The sequence below is a fragment of the Sinocyclocheilus grahami genome, unplaced genomic scaffold (assembly GCF_001515645.1).
Source record: "Sinocyclocheilus grahami isolate Dianchi unplaced genomic scaffold, SAMN03320097.WGS_v1.1 scaffold48.1, whole genome shotgun sequence".
Taxonomy (NCBI): Eukaryota; Metazoa; Chordata; class Actinopteri; order Cypriniformes; family Cyprinidae; genus Sinocyclocheilus; species Sinocyclocheilus grahami.
In genome coordinates this window covers 1,510,800-1,532,175 of record NW_015505227.1, presented here as the reverse complement: position 1 = coordinate 1,532,175, position 21,376 = coordinate 1,510,800, and the positions used below count along the sequence as shown (strand labels likewise).

Below are 21,376 nucleotides of genomic sequence, written 5' to 3'. Positions count from 1 at the left end.
ACGTGAGGGTCTAGCCGCTCAAGGCCATTTGTTTTCAACCGCGTGTGTTTAAAATAGTGTTTCTATTGGCTTAAATACTCTAAGGATGAACTTTAAATTGCCATGTTCTATCAGTGGGCCGAAGAGGCTTTATCCATAGCGGCAGGTGACTTGACAACAGTGTTTACGTGTGTATTTTAGACAACAGTGATAACAGGAGCGCTGAACACTCTCAACCTGTATTCAAACACTGGACCCCATAGACTTTGACAGTATGAAAAAAATGTTTTTTTAAACACTTTTTAAAATATGTAATTTTGCATTCCACAGGGAAGAAAACAAAATCATCAGGTTTGAAAATGAGGTGAACAACATGAGGGTGAATAAATGATGATAGATTTTTTTTTTCCTTTTGGGTGAATTACCCCTTTACAGCAGTTATCAGGCTAGTCTGCAAACTGAACGATGCACTTAAAATGTGATCTGAAGGCGGTTTGTGTACCGTTTCCTGACAACCAGTTATTTTCATTGAAGGAATATTTCACCCAAAAATGTACATTTTCAGACAATGCACTCACTTTCAGGCCATCCAAGATGTAGATGAGTTTGTTTGTTCATCGGAACAGATTTGGAGAAATTTAGCACCACATCACTTGCTCACCAATGGATCCTTTGTAGTGAATGGGTGCCGTCAGAATAAGTGTCCAAACAGCTGATGAAAACATCACAATATTCCACAAGTAATCCACACGACTCCAGTCCATCAATTAACATCTTGTGAAGTGAAAAGCTGTGTTTGTATGAAACAAACTCATCATTAAGGCATTTTAACTTTAAACCATCACTTCTGGCCAAAATACTAGTACATAATCCATAATAACGATTCCTCCAGTAAAAAAGTCCATCCACTCTTGTCCATAGATATATTTGTTTAAAACTGTTTTGGACTATTCACACTTGTAAACAGTACTTGATCTGTGCATATTTCTTTCACGATTCAGATGTAAATCTAGACTCACTAGAATAGAGGGCTCGTATTTTAGCCATAAGTTAAAATGATAGGTAGTCTATAGATACACTGTAAAAAATGATTGTGATTTTAACAGTAAAAGACTGTAAAAAGGCTACAATAAAAACCTGTTAATTGGTTATCAGTAAATTTCCATACTATATACGGTGAATAACTGTAATTACATTTAATGTCATTTTACAGTAAAATACTGTTCAAATTACGATTTTTGAAGGTGAAAAAGAAAAAGTCATTGTATAATTTACATGTAAATTGACACTCCCAGAATTCCCTGCATGACACTTCATATTTTATGATTTTTCTTATCAGTTGTGTACATTAGTGTTTTATCTTACATCTAATGTTGTTAAATTAATGTTTATTGCATTATTTCAGTATCATGTGCGTTACCATGATGGTGTTTAGTGTTTGTGTGAATGACACTGTGCACCTTTTATGTATATAGATTAATATTTTCCTTCTCAGTTTTTGGAAGAGCTGATTGTGATGAGCTTTGATTCATCATGTGACTTTCTCATCACCACCTGTTTTTGGTGGTTATCAGCATTTTAATGGTTTAAAACTGATATTAGTACTTCAATATGCTGGTTTATTAACATTACATCAGTTAATGAAATATGTTTTTTTATTGTGAATTTAAGATAAGTCTGTAAAACCTAAAATGTTTCTACCATATTTTTAACGGTGAAGTACAGTTGCCAGAACTTCACCGTAAATGTCACAGATTTTATTTTACAGTGTAGTCTTAATGATAGATTTATTACAAACATGCAGCTTTTTCCATCACAAGATGTTAATTGATGGACTGGAGTTGTGTGGATTATTGTGATGTTTTCATCAGCTGTTTGGACTCTCATTCTGACGAAACAAATTAAATTTGAACAAAAATAACAATAGAAACAACAATAAAACTACTATAGCTACATTTAAGATGAAAATGGAAAGCATAAAAATAAAATGTAATTCAAAAAATGAACAAAACTTATGCTATATCATTGATATTAAAACAACACGGCTTTGCTGGAAACTTTCTAAAAAAAATAATGTCTCTAAAAACAATAAAGAAGATTTGAATGTGGACCAGAGTGGAAATACAGATGAGCTTGTATGGAGCAGATATCTCAGACCCCTTGAGCGTGATATAGTATGGCTAGTGCCTGAGGCTCTCAACAGCTCCACGTGACACAAACTCAAAAGAAGGACTTGTGTGTGTGTGTGTGTGTGTGTGTACACTTATCAGTATGAACATATTGCTGCTCCGTGAGCAGCTGGGCCTCTCAGCCTCCACTCCGTACTAATCACCCCCTCCCCCTGTAAAACTTTTGCCGAATTATATTTCATATTACGAACAGCTTACTGGATTGAGAAACAAGATATATAATCATGCAACAGAAGCGGGTTATGTGAGAGAGTTGATGATGTTATTCTCATGAAATAGTAATGGGCCCCATCAGCTTTCTGCCCTCCCTATTTATCTCTGTACTCGGTCTGTGTGAAGGGCATATGTTCAGAACCAGGTAGATTCTTGAAAAGAGTAACAAGCTTCCAGCAAACGAATAAACACTGGGGGTAGTTTAGCTCCATAGAGGAGTCATCCTATGTATGCAGCGCACTCTAAAACTAACTCTGCATTTAAAGGAATATTCTTGGTTCAATACAAGTTAACATCAAGCATTACCTCAAATAAAAATCCAGTTGCCCCTTCTTTTATTTCTAATAATTATATTAATAATAATATTATTATTGTTGTTATTATTATTATTTATTGCCATGCTAGCATCGATAATTATACTCAAAATATAAATAAAATAATACAATATACAATTAAACGTCTTAAAAATTTAAATAACTAGATAAAATCTTTCAGTGTAATATTTGATAAATTCTAAACTTTTCTGAATGAAATTTCTGAATACAACTGTTGCCTACTCCTCGTTTTGTTAAAAAAAGTGAATCTATAAACATTGAAGCACTTACAATGGAGAAATATACATATACATTTATATAAATTCTTGTTTCTCGTATACACATATATATACAGTATATATATATATATATATACATGTGCGTGTGTGTGTATATATATGTATATATATATATGTGTGTGTGTGTGTGTGTGTGTATATATGTATCTTTGTTGATTCTTGTTTAATATTCATGTAACAAATGAGCTATACATTTGTTTAAATGGTTGTTTTGTGTCATTACAGGGTTTGCATGATTGCATCATCATGACAGCAAAATTGTAACTTTGCACAAAGTTAATAAGCATCTTTTTTCTTCAAAATAAAATCGTTACGTACATGATTCATATTGTTTAGGTCTTGTTAAAATACTGTTTTAATAGTAAAACCACGCTTCTAGATTGGCCCCCATTCACTTCCATTCTAAGTGCCTCACTGTATCCCAGATTTTTGATTTTCTTTAAAGAAAAGGAGGAAAAATACAAAATGAATTTAATCAAAATTACACCACAATTAATCTTAAATGTGTGCAGCCCGGGAATATTCCTTTAACATCCCCAGTAAAAATATTTTCAGAGTGGAGAAAGTTATATTTAACATAGCTTTATGGGATAAGGTTTTGCAGACCTTAAGATTGTTAAAAACAGTATGTACAATTTTCATTATGACATGATCAATGTATGACATTCGTTATGATATTCTCTGAAAATCTAGCCTTCTATATCGCTAGTCAATTTATTCTTGAGTGACTGGAAAGGTACAGTGTGTCCTGTAAGCTTATCAAGCTATCTCTGTATACTGTATAAACAAACTACCTCCTATCGCCTCCTACTAATGTGACTTGACATACTGCCATCTAGTGGAATACAATAGAATACTATAAAATGGACAGTTCTGTAATATAACTAGATGAGTCAGTTGGAAACAATAGCCTATATATATATATATATATATATATATATATACCACGCTTCTAGATTGGCCCCCATTCACTTCCATTCTAAGTGCCTCACTGTATCCCAGATTTTTGATTTTCTTTAAAGAAAAGGAGGAAAAATACAAAATGAATTTAATCAAAATTACACCACAATTAATCTTAAATGTGTGCAGCCCGGGAATATTCCTTTAACATCCCCAGTAAAAATATTTTCAGAGTGGAGAAAGTTATATTTAACATAGCTTTATGGGATAAGGTTTTGCAGACCTTAAGATTGTTAAAAACAGTATGTGCAATTTTCATTATGACATGATCAATGTATGACATTCGTTATGATATTCTCTGAAAATCCAGCCTTCTATATCGCTAGTCAATTTATTCTTGAGTGACTGGAAAGGTACAGTGTGTCCTGTAAGCTTATCAAGCTATCTCTGTATACTGTATAAACAAACTACCTCCTATCGCCTCCTACTAATGTGACTTGACATACTGCCATCTAGTGGAATACAATAGAATACTATAAAATGGACAGTTCTGTAATATAAATAGATGAGTCAGTTGGAAACAATAGCCTATATATATATATATATATATATATATATATATATATATATATATATATAGCCTATATACACACACACACACATTATATATTCCATATTAACATAGTAATTATATGTGTGTGTGTGTAATATATATATATATATACACACACATACATAAATGTGTTTATAGATATATATATGTATCAAAAAATCAGTTAATTTATATTTCGCGTTGACTACAATATCACTATATCTCAGTGCAATTATAATAATTACTGTAAGCAGCTAAACTTTAAAAAGGTCTAGTTTCGTAAGACTGTTTGACTTCAGGCATCACAGCAAACATTTATTACACACACACACACACACAAAACCGATCAAATTCAATATACATTTTTATTTTTTAAGTCACAGCCAGAACAAAATAAATAAATATATAATGAAATAATTCCTTAGTAAAAAAAAAAAATCAAACCCCCCCCCAACAGTTAACAAGTTCATTAGGGCATTTTGCTTTGTACCATATCATGTGGCCACAGGAAAATATGTTTTTTGACACTGAATGCAAGCGATCCACAGTCTCACACATCAAGACAAATGTTAACTGTCCTGCCAACATGGCAAAGTTGGCACCACTGAGACAGAGGAGCATCTAAGAGTTGGCCCCTGTCCGAGGCCCTTTCATGACGAAGATCTTTGCCTCATCATCAATCTCTTCCATGATTTTCTCCTGCCTGACTGAGAGAATGGTGTAGCTGACTGATGGAGTGATACAGGGGTTAAGGCCATTACATCACACAATTAGAGATATAATGACTTATTATTAATTGGCTTGATTGAGTTGTAATTATTAATAGTGGGTGGGTAGGCATTCTTTTATCAAATTAGAATTATACCATTTTGGTAAAGGCTGAACAAACATATATCCCTATTCACCTGAAAATGTGCTAATAACATTTTACAGAAACACACATTTTTACCATACCATACATAAACATCTATCTATGTATAGCCATATCACACACACACACACACACACACACACATATATATATATATAATGATGTTTATCACATATCTAAATAAACCACTTGAGGCTGACCAGTCATGTCATGAAGCTATGAAGGATACATAGGCCCACCACAAAGGCTCCGATGGTCAGGCCCGTGATCAACACACACACACACACACACACACACACACACACATATATATAATGATGTTTATCACATATCTAAATAAACCAGTTGACCAGTCATGTCATGAAACTATGAAGGATACATAGGCCCACCACAAAGGCTCCGATGGTCAGGCCCGTGATCAAATTACGGCTCCGCAGTTGTTTTGAGTGCCTCTTCCAGTATTCCAGTTCCTGCTGTCTTTTAAGGAGCTGTTTCTGAGCAGGTGTACGAAGTTTCGGCGCAGGTGAGGACGCGTCCGGAGTCTTTCTCTCCATGTTTGTCTCGTGTTCTGTGACGTTATTCGCTGCACCAATCGATTCATCCACACGAGGATGCGTCAGATGCCTCGATGCGAACAAGCAGGAGGTGTCGCTCTAACTCCGAGGAATGGGCTGTTTTTCTGGGACTTTTCATTCTGTTTACATGACAGATATTAAATTAAATTGAAATTCACAATTTATTCCCCCAAGGGAAAATATCTAACAAAATTTAGTTCTGAACTTATACTTCTCATTTTAGTTTTCTCATTTCTCATGTGCAACAGTTACATCCTGTAAAATATAAGCCTTCTTACTTAAATTTACTATAAGACTCACATTTTAGTCCATAGAAAGACATAGTTCTAAACATAATCGTAGACCGTTTTAATGCATGTTTTTATGTTTTATGAATTTGTCTTTAATCACGGATCTCCTGTCTGCAAAACACATTTACAGTTGGGTACAAATAAAGACACCTTGGCCAGCATACTATATATAGCATAGTATAATGTAATGTAGCCTAATATGTAAAAAAATAATAATAACTTTATCACATATTTTTGAAAGCTAGACAATCCGACGAACTGGTGATTGAAAGCTGGAAAGTACTACAGGGAACAGTAAACAAAAACAAGAACCGAAGAGTTAAAATGAAGGCACCATATTTATTTAGCCTATAATTTCTCACATTGCATTGATCTATAGTCCAGTTATAATATCTGTTCTCTATTTTAAATTGTTCTACACACTGACTTAATGATTGTATATAAGCACGTATAATACTAAAAACATTTTTTTTAATTACAATATCCAGATTTCAGTAATTACCGGTGTAATAACTATGCACATAATTGCATAACATTAAATGTGGTGTATCTGTTTTATTTACAGAATATTTATCTCTATAATAAAAGGAAATTGCCAATTATTTATTAACCATATTTTTTATATAAAAACTAAATATTTAAAATACGTACAGCTTTAGTCTACATCCACAAAGTTTGTTTTTAACATGCAATGCACAGCCATATTTTACTTTACTGCAAAATGTTCCATTGTTCATTTTCATACTTCTGTACATTGTACTGTCAGCATTTTATAACAATAAAGATGGTGGAAAAATGTTAGTCATACAGTTGATTAATAAACACTTTCTTTTCTCAGTCTCCTCAACACTGAGGTTCAGACAGTAGTGCTATTGGGGATTAAGCACACATTAATTCCAGCTTTCATCGTCAAGATCTTAGTTCAGAGAAAAATTACATCAACCAAATGTCCACACCTTTGTGGAGGAGCACTGAAATCTCAAAGGAAAAACCTTGTCTGTTTGGCTAACTGAAAAAAATGTGTTGTTCCACAGGAACAGTTTTTGGTGAGTAGCAATAATATACAGCATATTATTCAGTAACATGTACGTGTATGTGCTCTGTTTAATACCTTTAAAGCAATCCAAGTAAGTTTTTTCTTATTGAAGACTCCACAACTGTCTAATCTCAAACATGCCATTTTGACAAATTAGACATTTTTTCTTACTTTATATTCATTTAGATCCATTTGATCATATTGGCAGATGATCCCTTCGGCTTTTTGTTCTCTTGATTTCGCCAGTACCAAAAACACATATTACATTTAAGAACAAGACCGTTTCAAGGTGCAGATCCTCTTGATGTTTCACAATGCACTTATTTGTTGTGTCATTTTGGTTTTGACTGATTGGGAGAGTCAATATCCAATCAGTAGACGGAAAACAGTCAGTAACCTTGTTCATTTGGGAATATGAGAAGATGGTGCTAATGGTTGTATTCTCTTCCCTTCCATCAGGTGATTTCATTTGGTTTGGAAGAGCTCATTGAACTCGTTGAGAATGAGCTCCACAATCTGGTTCTGGAAGACCATGTGCATGGTGATGTTGGACTCCTCCTGTGGTCTCAGCAACGTCGGGCCAAACACGATGGCCATACTTTGGACAGACATGCGGTTCAGCTCACCATGTTCAATCACCCTGTAGGACAGATGGGTATATGGTCAGAACTGCTTTTCAGTAAATAGGGCGAGGATGCATTTAGTACAGATTTTCTTGAATGACCTGATCACTGATAATACCCAAGACAAAAGGAAGTAACAAAACCATATGTGACAAAGATGGTCATCATACTACATCAAAACTGAGTGAAAAATAGGTCCATACTTTCGAAGATGTCTGAAGAAGAAGATGGTGCTAATGGTTGTATTCTCTTCCCTTCCATCAGGTGATTTCATTTGGTTTGGAAGAGCTCATTGAACTCGTTGAGAATGAGCTCCACAATCTGGTTCTGGAAGACCATGTGCATGGTGATGTTGGACTCCTCCTGTGGTCTCAGCAACGTCGGGCCAAACACGATGGCCATACTTTGGACAGACATGCGGTTCAGCTCACCATGTTCAATCACCCTGTAGGACAGATGGGTATATGGTCAGAACTGCTTTTCAGTAAATAGGGCGAGGATGCATTTAGTACAGATTTTCTTGAATGACCTGATCACTGATAATACCCAAGACAAAAGGAAGTAACAAAAACATATGTGACAAAGATGGTCATCATACTACAGAGTGAAAAATAGGTCCATACTTTCGAAGATGTCTGAAGAGAACCTCCATGGTGTCATGGTTGGGCAAAGGCAGGTTTCTCACCAGATCTCGAATATATGACACTTTCTGGCTGTAGTCACTCATTTCTAGAAAACAAATACAATCACTGAGCCCTTAAACATGCATGAATGAGGTTTTGGTCTTGGGAATTAAACTTAGTGTATTGTTGAGTAGAAACTCCCTACAGTTTCCAATAATAATCAATCAGAGTCAAGTGGAATGATAAATCATTCATTTCGCAATCCATGATGCATTGCATCATTTAGAAAAGAATCATAACCAAATAAAATTGGGGTTCAAAGCAAATATTCATGACTTGTTTTCAAGTCAAAAATATATTACTTTTAATATCTAACTCTTATAAAATAAAAGCTTTATTAGGTATATATCATGTGTCAAAACATAAAGGGATAGTCCACCCAAAAACAAAAAATGTGTCTTCATGTTGTTCCAAACCTGTATGAGTTTCTTTCTTCTGTTAAACATGAAAGAAGATATTTTGTATTATGTTGGAAAACAAAGTTGCTGGTAGCCATTGACTTTCATAGTATGGGAAAAAATACTATGGAAGTCAATGGTTACCAGCAACTGTTTGGTTACAACGTTCTTCAAAATATTTTCTTTTGTGTTCAACAGAAGAAAGACACTCATACAGGTTTGGAACAACATGATGGTGAGTAAATGATGAAAGAATTTTTCATTTTTGGGTGAACTATCCCTTTAAGCCAAAAAAGCAATGAATTAAAAAAACATTGATTTTGTTCTCTAAACAGGACAGTAACACTCACGAATGGCAGCGATGAACCTATCAAAAAAGCTGAAAGGGAAAAGAGGCTCAGGAAGTTCACGAAGGAAAAGCTTCAAAGCTCCTGTAATCACATGGATCTCTTCCCACTGCCCGTCCTCCAGATCCAGATCCTCTTCTACAGAAAGAAAGGAATATACAGTTTTATAAAGTCAATAAAAACAGTATTGTTAATCCCCCACTGCTATAATAAATAAATTCTGAAAACGTCATTGTTTGAAGGAGATCCCACATGAATTTGTGATTTTACAGCAGTAACCATTTATATTACCATTATTTATATTATGTTTATATCTACTTACATTAAAAATAATCAAAAATATACTTTTACGACAACTATCTAAGCTCTTTCGATTTGACATCTGATAATTTTCTAAAGTTCGAAAAATTCCTCCTGGTGAGAATGTTTTAAAAACATTTGTTCAAATTCTGAATGAAATCTTTAACTATAACTGTAGGAATTAAGGTGTTTTGGCAGATTGTTACCATGGTAAATGTGTTTGTTTCCAGCAGTCTGTAAATTCATTGTGATAGTGAACTCAATCCTAAATGGTGGATGTATACAGTTCTCAAGGGTTGAAAACACAGTTAAAGTAATTGTGATGATGCTCTTGTTTACCATGATCCGCTTTATATCGCAGCTTCTGGATGACAGCCAGGTTCCCATTCACTCTGTAGATTCCATCTATTTTCAGACCTGAACCACGCAAACAGACACTGACACTTTAGATAACTTTTCTTACTTCTGAACTAAACAAACACCAAAATGAACGCTTACCCCTTTTCTCAACAGATCTTATGCATTTTTCCATAAACTTGGGCACGGTTGTGTTTTCTCGATGATAGAGGGTGTCTAGGTGGCAGCCAAACACATTCTCTGTAAACAAAGAGAAACTAAAAGTCAAAATGATTTACTGTGAATATAGGACAAGGACAAGTCCACTAGACTCAAATTCTCATTGATATGTGCTTGAATTCTTTGAAAGCGAGTCTTCAGTTGATCCTAACCTTTGATGTAGCCCTTCTCTTTGACTGACTGCAGAGTGGGCCGCCGCTGGAGGAACTTGCGCAGCTTGGTGCGAACACGGCCCTGTTCTAAGTCTATGCTACTTGAAGAACTCAGTCTTGTTGCTATAAGAAAATGATTTATAAATACAAAGAAACTGAATTAAGTCATTAATAACAGTGATTTGCTTGATGTGCATCTGATTCAGTTACTGACATTCACTCTTCCTCTCTTTATCTGCAGGTAATGGAGGTTTTTCTGGGATATCTTCCACTTCATCCTCTGAGTAATGATTATGGTCCTGCTGTAAAAGATCACAACATATTTTCATCATTTTAAGAGTAAATGTGACAAGATAGAAAAATCTTGGCAACGTGTGTTTTTTATTTATTTATTTTTTTATACTGTATGTTGCCAGCAGGAGTGCCACTCACCAGCATTCTGATGGTGTCCAGAATGATCTTGTGCCAGTGGTGTATGATGCTGTCTGTGTCATACTGTATCAAATACTCAGAGCCGTGACGTGTCTTGAGCTGCTCAGTGACATGGACCATATTTTAAGCTTTATTATTAAAAAATATGGGCTGATATATGCTGACAAGAAAATCTCTGAGGGCAAACGTCAACAGTGGTTGGTAGCAATCCATATCAAAGCAATAAATATGAAAATATTTGTAGATAAGATAACATACTTCTCAGCTTCACCACTCTTAAAACTACAACACATGTTGCTAATAGTGCAAGAGATCTGGCAGCGTTTGTGTTTTAGTGCCAAAACAAAGGTCACCAGTCATACTTGCCAATGACTAAACTGATCAAAATGGAACATATTTGAATTTAGAGAAACAAATTCAGTCTTAATTCTTAGAAGAGCAATGTAATAAATTTCACAGGATGCAGTCCTTTGTTTATTTATTTTGCACAAGCTATGAACAGGAAAGACTGTACTGAGTCACAGTGCTCACCTCTAGAACATTCTTCTTGCTTGACTTTTCTTTTGAAGCCCATGATAAAGTTGCTCCTTTCAGTTCCACTGTGTACTCTGGGACGATCTGATTGGTCTTGGTCTGCAGGAGTCAACCAATGGCAGTCAGTTTATTTTAAAGTTGTTCTCTTTAGTAGACTTAATCGACAGGTGCTACTGTATGTGATTTCTCTAGATCCATGTAATATATCCAATTACTGACTAATATGATACATTTAAAAATGTCTAATAACGGACAATAACTGATATGTTACTGATCTATTGTGCATCCCAAATTACTAAGAAAACATTAAGTAAACTTACAGACATCCCTGCGGGTGTAAATTTAGGGTCTTTGTGGAAAGTGAGTATGCCATCATGGAGAACAGTCCATGACTGTGTCCAGTTCTTCCTGCAAACAGCAGCAGTGATTTCAGAGCAGAGACACGTTAAAACATTATAAAGATCCATTTCTGTCTAATCTTACTCTATTCTCAGCACCTGAGCAATATACAGTATAAAAGGGAATCTATATATAAACTCGTATTAGCTAGAAGTGCACGTTTCCCAGACCAGGGTTTACAGGGTAACTGCAGTTGTGAGTTAATTGAAAAGTTAATAATTATTCAAGTCATAAAAATGGAAAAGTAAAATAAAAACAAACAGAAAAAAAGAAATGTCATGAAATTAAATTAACATTTTTATATTTTATTTGTTTTCCTGCATGTCCAAGAACCTGCGAATGTTATCAAATTATTAATATATTTACTTAAAATCTCAGGGGGTACTTCAAGTCAATGTTTTAGTTTACTGACACTGTCTTACAGTGGCTAGGTTCATATCTCTCAGACAGGCAACAGTTCATTAGCATTGCTAAATCCAAATCTCATTCTGTCACTTTTTCTCGTGGAGGGCCTCAAGGATCTGTCCTTGGTTCAGTTCTATTCTTAATCTACATGCTTCCTCTGGGTCAGGTCATCTGGCACCATGGTTTAAATTTCCACAGTTACGCCAATGATACGCAAATCTATTTTACCGTACAGCCCAATTCTGTTTTTCCCCTTCTTCTTTTACATCTTGCTTACATGATCTCAAAGTATGGATGGCCCAACATTTCTTAGTTAAATCCGGAAAATAACTGAATTTCTGTTAGTTGGCCCTAAATCCCTTGTCTCCTCCCAACCTGACAACTCCATTAACATTGGCGGAGTTATAGTCCATCCCTCTTCCACTATACACAATCTTGGTATAATGTTTGATTCTAGTCTACGTTTTGAATCCCATATCAGTATAATTTTTTTCATCTTCGTAATATTGTCCACCTACGACCATCTTTAAAGTTCAAAGATGCTTAAACTGTTGTTCATGCGTTTATTATGTCGCGTCTTGATGATTGTAACTCCTTGTTTTATGGCCTACCCAACAAAGTCCTTAATCGCTTACAGCAAATCCAAAATTCAGCTGCTCGTGTTCTTACATTTACCAAAAAATCTGCCCACATCACTCCGGTTTTACAGTAATTACAATTGCTCCCTGTCACCTATTGTATTCAGTTTAAGAATCTTGTTTTCGTTTTCAATGCCAGTTATGGTTTAGCACCTTCTTACCTTTCTGAATTAATTCTCCCATATGTCCCTGCCCGTACTTTGAGATATCTCTTCACTCCAGACTTTTAAAACTACTCTCAAAACTCACTTAATTTCAATGTTTCTTAATTGATTTCCTGCTTAATTTTCTGTTCTATGCTTGTTTTGTAACTTATCTTGTATATTGCATTTTATTTCACCTCTGTCTGCTGGTTGGCTGTTCATATGTTGCATACTATCTGTTATTTACCTTATGTAAAGCATCCTTGGGTATTTGAAAGGCGCTATATAAATAAAACATATTAGTTTTAATGGGTTTGGTTAACAAGAAAGTTTGGGAATCCCTGTGGTAAAAACTACACAGATGACTAATTTGCATGCTTTTTTTCTATCAATACTTGAAGTATGACTGTACTGTTTAACCGCAGATAAACGTTGATTAATTTAAGGCCCCACCTCAGCCTTTTTCCATTCTCAGCCACTTTGGTCTTGTTGAGAATCCCAGCCTTCTCCAGTGATGACTGATGAACGCAAAAGACAAGGGGTTGTTTGTTAGAGGGATCAGATTTATAAATAAAAAAACACATCAAACCAAGGACAAACAAAAAGCTCTTTGTGAATGTTAAAAATATACCATTTGCCCATTTCATAATGACAAGCAAATAAGAACATTTTTGCGAGATGTGAGTGCAACAAAACTAAAAAAAAAGAGTCATAATAAAAAGTGTTTAAAAAAAGTGTTAGTGCAGGTCTGTTGGTAACATGTTAAATGAACAACGACGGAACAGCATGCCACAAAACAACACTATCTACAGCTACTGATGAAAGACAAACATTTTAAAATGAAGCAAATCTATTTTCCAGCCATTGGACAACAAGCAGTGATGTTAGTTTTCATCTAATGCATGACATGTTAGTTTTGGACCCCAATACAGACAACTTAACAGGCCCAATAAACAAGCTCAGGACGCACATGATGAGAATGTGAATCTGTGCTGTGACTGGACAGGTTCCTCCGCCGTCTTAACTTTTTATCCTTGAGAAAGGGAACAAAATCTTTCTCACTAAATCTTAGACTTCTTTTCATTTTTTGTAGAGCAAATCACATTATGTTGCATATTGTTTGATAAACAACTAGTTTATTTTTAGATAAAAAACACTGATAACTAAATCAGCACATTATAAAAATCTGATAGTGGCAGAAAGTCATTTACTTGGGACATAAAAACATCTTTTTAAAAACATTTTTATTAGCATGATCTTAAACAATAGTTTATAATCCGTTTTAGATCTTGCATGCAAAAGCCTTCAATTAGGGGAACTTAACATGAAAGAGAGCAAAATTATAATAAAATATGAATGAGACTGTTACACATGAATGAGTTTTGGTGAACTGAATGACATGAGTTAAAAGCTCCACTGAGGGCTGGAAATAACAGAGGTCATGTTACGTACGTAATGCAGTGATTCTGGTGAATTCCCTGAACTGGATGCATCACTGGCATTGTCAGAGGCGATCCGCCTGTGTGAGGGGGAAAATTTCTGCAGGAGGAAATGAAGAGAAAGAAAATAAATGAATATTAGCTGGTGGAAAATGGTGCGGTGGTGTGTCAAATCAGGCACCAGATGTTTCCTTCCTTCCTGTTGTTGTCACTGAAGAGAACAGACTTGAGGGCACCCCTCACACAATTTGCTGAATATTTGAAGAAACTTTTTGGTTTATGTCTACCTGTCTCTGACCTCTATAAGGGTTCACAAGTCAGATAAATGTTAATGATTTAAAAAGGACAGGATAAAGAAAAAAGTCTAAGTGTATATCTTAAATTATACAAGTGAAAAGATCCAGGTTAAGAGTGTCCTGAAACTCACCAGGTCTTCCTGAGATACGTTAAACTGGGTGTGTCTCCAATTGTTTAAAACGGGGTGACCATCTTGGTCTACTCCATTTCCACTGATTGGCTGACCAGGCGGGACTGAAGCCTTTACAAAGAGTCAGTAGAGGTCTTATGAGTTTATACAGAGTTCACGGTAAGATATGCATTTGTAAAGAATATAAAAAATGTCCAAACAAAATCATACACAGACCTCTGGAAGGGTCCACTGACATTTAGACCCATCTTTTAAGTAGTAATACATCTTCCCTTTGTCATCCTTAGACTGGATCCACTGTGATTGGGAGACAAAATTATTAGTCAGTAAGACTGTGAAATAAATGTATTGGTTTCTTTTTTAAGCTACTTATATAAGAAGATTTGGTCATGAAATTATTGACATTAAAATAAAATGATGTATTTGAGTGCATGCAGTGTGGTGATATAGACCAATTACAGAACTTCTGACTAATCTTTCAGAAAGTTCAACACATTCCTTGCCACTAGCATGTTTATTTATTAAATAGGTTGGCTATTTTGATTTCACTTTTAGCTACCAGCAAGTAAGTAGCAACCCCAGCTCCATTTTAAACACATTTCAAGTCATTTAACCAATGATTGTCCATCAAAATTAGTGCTGAAAAATTGGAAAATGTCTGCAGATTCTGTATGGAGCTGGTCCGATAAATTTTTACAACGTCCTCATTTTTTGCAATGTGCACAGTTGCGGTATCATAAAGACAGCAACAGGGGGCACCAATACATACAAAAAACCAATAGCTATAAATCCCCTCTGAAATCATATAAATGAAATGAAAAAGAGCTCTTACATATATTAATAATGTATTGAATTAACAAAAAAAAAAGATCATTCAGGATTCCGATTTATAGAGACTGGACACTGAATAAATAAAACACATGGTTTTGGGACCTAAACCAAGACTCTCTGAAGTTTTTTTTTTCAAGTCTATGTGGTGTATGATCATTGTAGTACATTCATTAGTACTCCCAGCCTTATGTGTATGTGTGTGTGTGTGTGTGTGTGTGTGTGTTGTGATGAACTCTCATTACCTGTTCATGTGTGAGTTCATTTGTGAAGACAGATTTTCCATCGGCTCCTACAGAGTCAGTCCAACCCACGGGGACATCTTTATGCGTGTCCACAGCAGCCCTAGGGATGACAGCGCGCTTGATTTGGGGCAACTGAAAATCCTTAGGGAGCTGAAGAGAAATATGGGAATCCTCAGGCTGATTTGTTGAGTAGTCCTCCTCTGGAAGAGGTGGCTGAGGATGCAAAGAGTGAACAAAAAAACAAAACAAAAAATCAGAAATCAGAAATCTTTACTGCCAGTTTTGATCAGTTTAATGCATCCTTGCAGAACTTTAAAGTTATTTAATTGCTTTCAAAGAAAATCGTACTAATCACATTTTTAAATGGTAGTGTAGATAGAGAGATAAATAGGCAGACAGATATAGATGCAGGTAGAATCTTACCGGTTCGTTTGCCTCCTTGCCATGACTGTGAGCCCTATCTGTGGAGGACGGAGGTTGCGATGACTCTGGGGCAGTCCAAGCGGTTTGCTTCAAAATGTGATTATAATAATAATGTCTCCCAGTGGTCTCATCCAAAAGCTGCTTCCAGTCAGAGCCCAGCGAGTGTGCAGAGGATGGGGTGGACACAGGTATGGGGGAGGTCACAGACTCCATACCTGCTCCTGCTGGGGGGCTACGGGGATCAGACCAACTGCTCTGTCCTGTTTCAGGGTTGTAGAAGTACTCCATACCGCTGTCGTGGTCAGTATGGACCTGCCATCCGTCCAAGTTGGTCGGGGAGGCAGAGTCCGGAGCAGGACTGAGGGTGATGCCGGGCGACGAGCAAGTTGAGGCAGAGGAGTTTGAAGGGCGAGGAACAGTCTTCTTCAGGTCAGTAACGTTGGCAAACACTGCCGTGGTGGGGTCATTATCTGCCTGCGGGAGAGAAGAAAGGTCATATTTTGGGTATGATGGCAACTTTTACAGAACTACATTTCATTTAAAGATGAAAAATTGGCCGAAACATTATAATGTAAAGTAAATGAAACACTAAGTATTTATCAGATATTTTGCATAATCACATTTATTGAAGTCATTTGAATTACAACAAAAATGTAAAAGAATTCTCATCAAAATGGCCCTTTCTGTCTCTAGGGCAGTACATTGAAAGGGACAACTTTGTACCTTTGTTACCCCTAAATGGTTCATAGTATCATAAGAATACCTATTACTACCTTAAGGGTTCATGTTACTACTCTAAGGTGTGAATATGCACCCTTTAGGGGGAAAATGGTACAAAGGTGTCCCTTTGAGGGTATTGCCCCAGTGACAAGCTGTTGTACCTACAAAAGTATGATTTTTGCACTTTTTTCTGACAATTTATATGCTACTTTGGAAGGTCCAGAGATCCACAATAACCATGTGCTGGTATTTCACAGCAAATACTGAACGCATTACCCTTTAAATTTCATTGGACTTCTGGAATTCTGTTGTGTATGCAAGTATTGAAAACCAAGTAAATATTAAACTTTTATGGACACATACAATTGAACAGACCACATCACACAGAGCATGGCACTAACATGACATCATGTCAAAGTGAGGAGTGTATCTGTCTATGTCTCATGCAAGAACTTCTATTATTCATCTGAACAAAGGTCTATAGAAACCTGATGAAATCAAAGAGCTATGGGAAGAAAATCCTGCTTGAACCGCTCCCTCGATTCAGGAAAGACACAAGAACGTTTATGTGGATTCAAATATCTTGCCAGCTTTCATCTTCAGGCCTTCACTCTTTTTACCGTTATAGAGTTCTTCAATGGAATTGTAATAAACTAGAACAGACATCTGCACTTAATTGGAAAGTTTGCCCAAAACATTTAAAACCAAGAGTTGTATGTAGAAAACCATTATCTACTCACCATTTGTGTAAAAAAGAGCAGCCTGGACGTTCTGCTAGCTAACTCCTCTAGTTAAAAAAAGCATAATTTGTGTTTCAACCATCATGAGGTAATTAAAATGAAAACATAATTTTAATTTGTGTTAGAACTATCATGGCATGGTCTCAAAAAGCTGGCCAAAAATAGACCGGTGACCTGCACACTTGTGAAAGCACATTGGAAACCACAATGTAATGCCTGAAAAATATCAACAACAGGCCACCCTAATGAAAACCTGTTTTTGTTTAGTCCAAGTGAAAGTTTCTCTGGATATCATGTTCTTCCTAAATGAGGAAGCATCCAGATAATGTGTTTTCCAAAGCACAGCACATTCTCTGGGGAAGGGAAGCCAAGATCAAAACATAAAAACGGGCAGAGGTTTCCGCTGCACAATGTACATTTGAGAGGAGCTTGATACACACATAAGGGTGGAGTGTGGTCCACTGCCAAACTGTACGGTCTTATGGAGATTTACAATAATCTGAATGACACATGTGTCAGCTAAAAAAAGAACCCAATTACATCCAAATAATGTAAAATTAATGAACTATGTGTGTTTACAATGCAGCAAACAGAAAAACACGTTTATTTTAGGTTTAAAAACATTCTCTCTCTGTAAATTATGATAATGTGTATATTGCAAGGGCTGTAAATGGACTTTTGTTGTACAATGGCATACTGAATAATTATACAAGAATTAGAAAAATTTTATTTTATTTATTATAGCACATCACACTGAAGGATACAGCTGTCACTGCTTGAACTTGAATATAAACTGCTGAAATATAGCTGTAGACATCTTTGAAAAAACAGGACAAATGCAGATATAATGTGATAATCCATTATTTCCCATAATATTCTCATAGTATTAAAATAAACATTAACAACCTATCTGCAAAAATCCTTTCCAGTGCATGTAATGGATTTGCATTAACTACTAAAATTATTTTTTATAAAAACATAAAAAATAATGTAAGCCATAATGTCATCTAAAATCTCTTATACAGGATCTATAAACAGGAATGTACCAGTACTTATTACAATTTATTGATGGATTCAGTTCAAGACTGCAAATCAAAGGTAAACCATTTGGCCATGTGTCACCTTTTAACTAGCAATAACAAACTTTGAGTAGAAAATCTTTGGGTAAACAACAGTCTCACAAGCACTGATGGAATCAGTGAGTCCACGATATCCTACCTGCATATCTCAGTCTCAGTCTCACAATGCTACCTTGTTTACCGTTTACCTTACAAAACCTCAGAAAGGTATGCAGCCTTGGCATCAGCGTATGGCAAGCCTTAAGGATCATCTCTTTCACTTCCATCCGAACAGTCAGCAAATTTAAAAAAAATAAAATTAAAATAAAAAAAACGGGAAAATTAAAATGTATCAAAACTCAACTATTATGTTCTGACCACATATGGTCCCACCTGAGAGGAGCAAAAGTTTCAAAACACTAGAAGATCTGGAAACGCTTTTCTGCTGAACTACAACACAGCTTCTGGCTAAGAGTACAGTACCATCAGATATACAGTAAGTAGAGATTCACAGAAATTGGAAATTTACAAAAAACATTAGGCTTTAGGGGAGGGGCACATCAGATTATTTGACAGAAAAGCTAAAGGGGATCTCCTGAGGGTCCAACACGCACGTATGATCGCACATACAAACACAGAAACCTCAACTGGGAACACAAACTAACTGCTGTGGGTGGAGGGACTCGTGTTAAACTATCATTTCCTCTCGAGGTGGAGTAATGCTAATTAAAATAAACAAACATAATCATTGGTTCGGTAAACATCCTGCAATCTGTCAAAAAGGCTTCATGACATGGACAACAACAAGAGTTTGAAGAAAAACCCAAGCCATATTTTAAGTAATAACCATTATTGTATGCAAAGTCCAAGCATTCCAATAAGGGAAGTAGCGTTCGTAAACTGTCTCTCCCCTTACTTCCTCTTTCCTGCTGAACAAGCTATGTGCGAAGAACTGGGTGAGACAGGATTCTAGTGTAACCAAATCAATCGGTAAGTCTAGATTAAATGCCAAAGCTGGGTTTTGTCATTCAAATAAAACCTCAAAGGCTCTTTTAGAAACTCACCCTGATTTCACTTTCAAGTGACCCTCTGTGCTGATCTGTATTTTACAGATTTGTGTAAATGGATCAGACCTTCTTTTCCAGCATTGCAATTAGAATTGGCAGGTTTAAAAACGATGAGAACAGGTGAGATTTAGCTCAACTCACAAATTATTATTATTGCTCATATTTTAAGGATATTAAACAATTGCATCATGTCGTTTAGCTCAAATCTTGAACAGTTTGGCTTGTTGAGGAGAGGCATGCTATTACCTTTCTATGCAAACAACTTTTGGCCAATTAATGATAAAATGCCCCAAAACATCCCATAGACTTGCAAGCAATGTAAATGTAGTTTTATCGAAAAAGCAGAACACTCTACCAGCATTTGGGTTTTGTGCCATCTCATTTCAACTTAACACACAGTCCAACAAATTATTAATTGTTTACTGTTGGGTTTACATTCATGTTTTAGAGAAAAAAAAAATTCTAACACTTTGATTTTGAAATAACAATCAAAATGAATAATTAAATTATTTTTCATATAAACCCATGAATACTGTAAACATACAGCAAACCGCCAAAAATCAATGCCACTAAGTGGGGTGTTTGGTCAATCATTTACGTTGCCTTAGTCTCAAAATAGTCTTATGACGTGACATTCCAGTGTATTTTGACCCCATTCTTGATCACGGAGTTTACAGACACTTCTTCCTAATGCAATACAAACAACAGAAACCAGGAACACTTCACAAACAAAAACAAAGTAACTTCCTCATTGCTGTTCACTTAGGTCTGATTAAAAGTAAAGGAATTTATATCAAACCAGATGATACAACTATTAGTCAAAAATAAACCCCACTCAATCATTAGTTCAGCTAAAACTGTCAGTGGTGACTACCAAGGTTGAATGCAGGTCAAAAATTATCTAAAGTTTTGAGGACACAATGCTAAATTTAAACACATCTGCATACATCTGTGAGGTTTTGGCTTGCTCCTGTTGTAACTGCAAAATATTCATATACAAAAGGCAGAATTTATCAATTTGAAATGAAAATCACAAAACTGTGCAAAGAAATAATCAGAAGGGCTTTAAAAAAAATTAAACAGTCTGCAAGAAATATAATCAATCAGTGAAACCCTGATTTACACAGCTTATAAGTCACAGTTCAGAGAGCAAGTGGCCTCATCTGCTCAAAATAGCTCCACTGTAAGAGGTCAAAACAGACTTGAATGATTTGACACACAAATTAATCAATTACATGATAGATTTATCTTAAAGGTAAAGCACAATAAGTCTGCCATATGGAGTATACACAATCTCTCCAGCTTTTGCGTAACCGCTTAAAGTTGCGTTTAAATATCAATATACTTCCAGGTTTAAATTTTAGTTTTGGTATAGCCTATAGTTTTAGTACTCATAACGATAACTGATTATCCGGTCTAATAAAAACATACAATAAAAACACTGGCACAGCATGGCAATCATTTAACAGCAATAATGAACCTTGGCTTAATGGCTTAAATGTACTTTATATTTATATCTGTAAATGTTTAATTGGAGGGGG

The 21,376-nt window shown here is 35.6% G+C and overlaps 2 protein-coding genes across 6 annotated transcripts in view; both read right to left on the bottom strand.

Moving 5' to 3' along the window:
* Window positions 1–4,877: 4,877 nt before the first annotated feature.
* On the bottom strand, window positions 4,878–6,020 carry LOC107582950 (cytochrome c oxidase assembly factor 3 homolog, mitochondrial-like). Of its 2 annotated transcripts, none has more exons than XM_016268974.1 (2): window positions 5,737–6,020; window positions 4,878–5,214 (listed from the first exon to the last, which is right to left on the bottom strand). In XM_016268974.1, the coding sequence occupies exons 1-2, from the start codon at window positions 5,909–5,911 to the stop codon at window positions 5,108–5,110; spliced, it is 282 nt and encodes a 93-aa protein (XP_016124460.1). In that variant the 5' UTR covers window positions 5,912–6,020; the 3' UTR covers window positions 4,878–5,107. The 2 variants fall into 2 exon arrangements, 1 of the variants encoding a protein (XP_016124460.1); XR_001608994.1 differs by lacking the exon at window positions 5,737–6,020 and adding an exon at window positions 5,587–5,629 and having other exon boundaries at window positions 5,133–5,214.
* Window positions 6,021–8,109: 2,089 nt separating this feature from the next.
* The window catches only part of LOC107582875 (rho GTPase-activating protein 27-like), a 23,965-nt gene continuing 10,698 nt past the window's right edge, over window positions 8,110–21,376 (bottom strand). Inside the window, exons 3-19 of one of the 4 annotated variants that reach the window (XM_016268893.1) lie at window positions 16,251–16,724; window positions 15,828–16,040; window positions 14,971–15,057; window positions 14,755–14,865; window positions 14,341–14,427; window positions 13,859–13,921; window positions 13,342–13,406; window positions 11,624–11,711; window positions 11,301–11,402; window positions 10,770–10,868; window positions 10,552–10,639; window positions 10,338–10,460; window positions 10,108–10,206; window positions 9,949–10,026; window positions 9,313–9,447; window positions 8,505–8,610; window positions 8,110–8,326 (exon numbers count right to left, since the gene is read on the bottom strand). In XM_016268893.1, coding sequence (XP_016124379.1) covers window positions 8,152–8,326; window positions 8,505–8,610; window positions 9,313–9,447; window positions 9,949–10,026; window positions 10,108–10,206; window positions 10,338–10,460; window positions 10,552–10,639; window positions 10,770–10,868; window positions 11,301–11,402; window positions 11,624–11,711; window positions 13,342–13,406; window positions 13,859–13,921; window positions 14,341–14,427; window positions 14,755–14,865; window positions 14,971–15,057; window positions 15,828–16,040; window positions 16,251–16,724 — 2,193 coding nt within the window. In that variant the 3' untranslated portion in view covers window positions 8,110–8,151. Of the gene's footprint in view, window positions 8,327–8,504; window positions 8,611–9,312; window positions 9,448–9,948; window positions 10,027–10,107; window positions 10,207–10,337; window positions 10,461–10,551; window positions 10,640–10,769; window positions 10,869–11,300; window positions 11,403–11,623; window positions 11,712–13,341; window positions 13,416–13,858; window positions 13,922–14,340; window positions 14,428–14,754; window positions 14,866–14,970; window positions 15,058–15,827; window positions 16,041–16,250; window positions 16,725–21,376 lie in introns of all 4 variants that reach the window. The other 3 variants (XM_016268892.1, XM_016268894.1, XM_016268896.1) reach the window with 3 other exon arrangements.

Coding starts and splice junctions, on each gene's coding strand:
- LOC107582950 (XM_016268974.1), bottom strand. CDS start 5,911: ATGGAGAGAAAGACTCCGGACGCGTCCTCACCTGCGCCGAAACTTCGT. Junction 5,215..5,736: donor AGCCTTTGTGGTGGGCCTAT/GTATCCTTCATA, acceptor TCACTCCATCAG/TCAGCTACACCATTCTCTCA.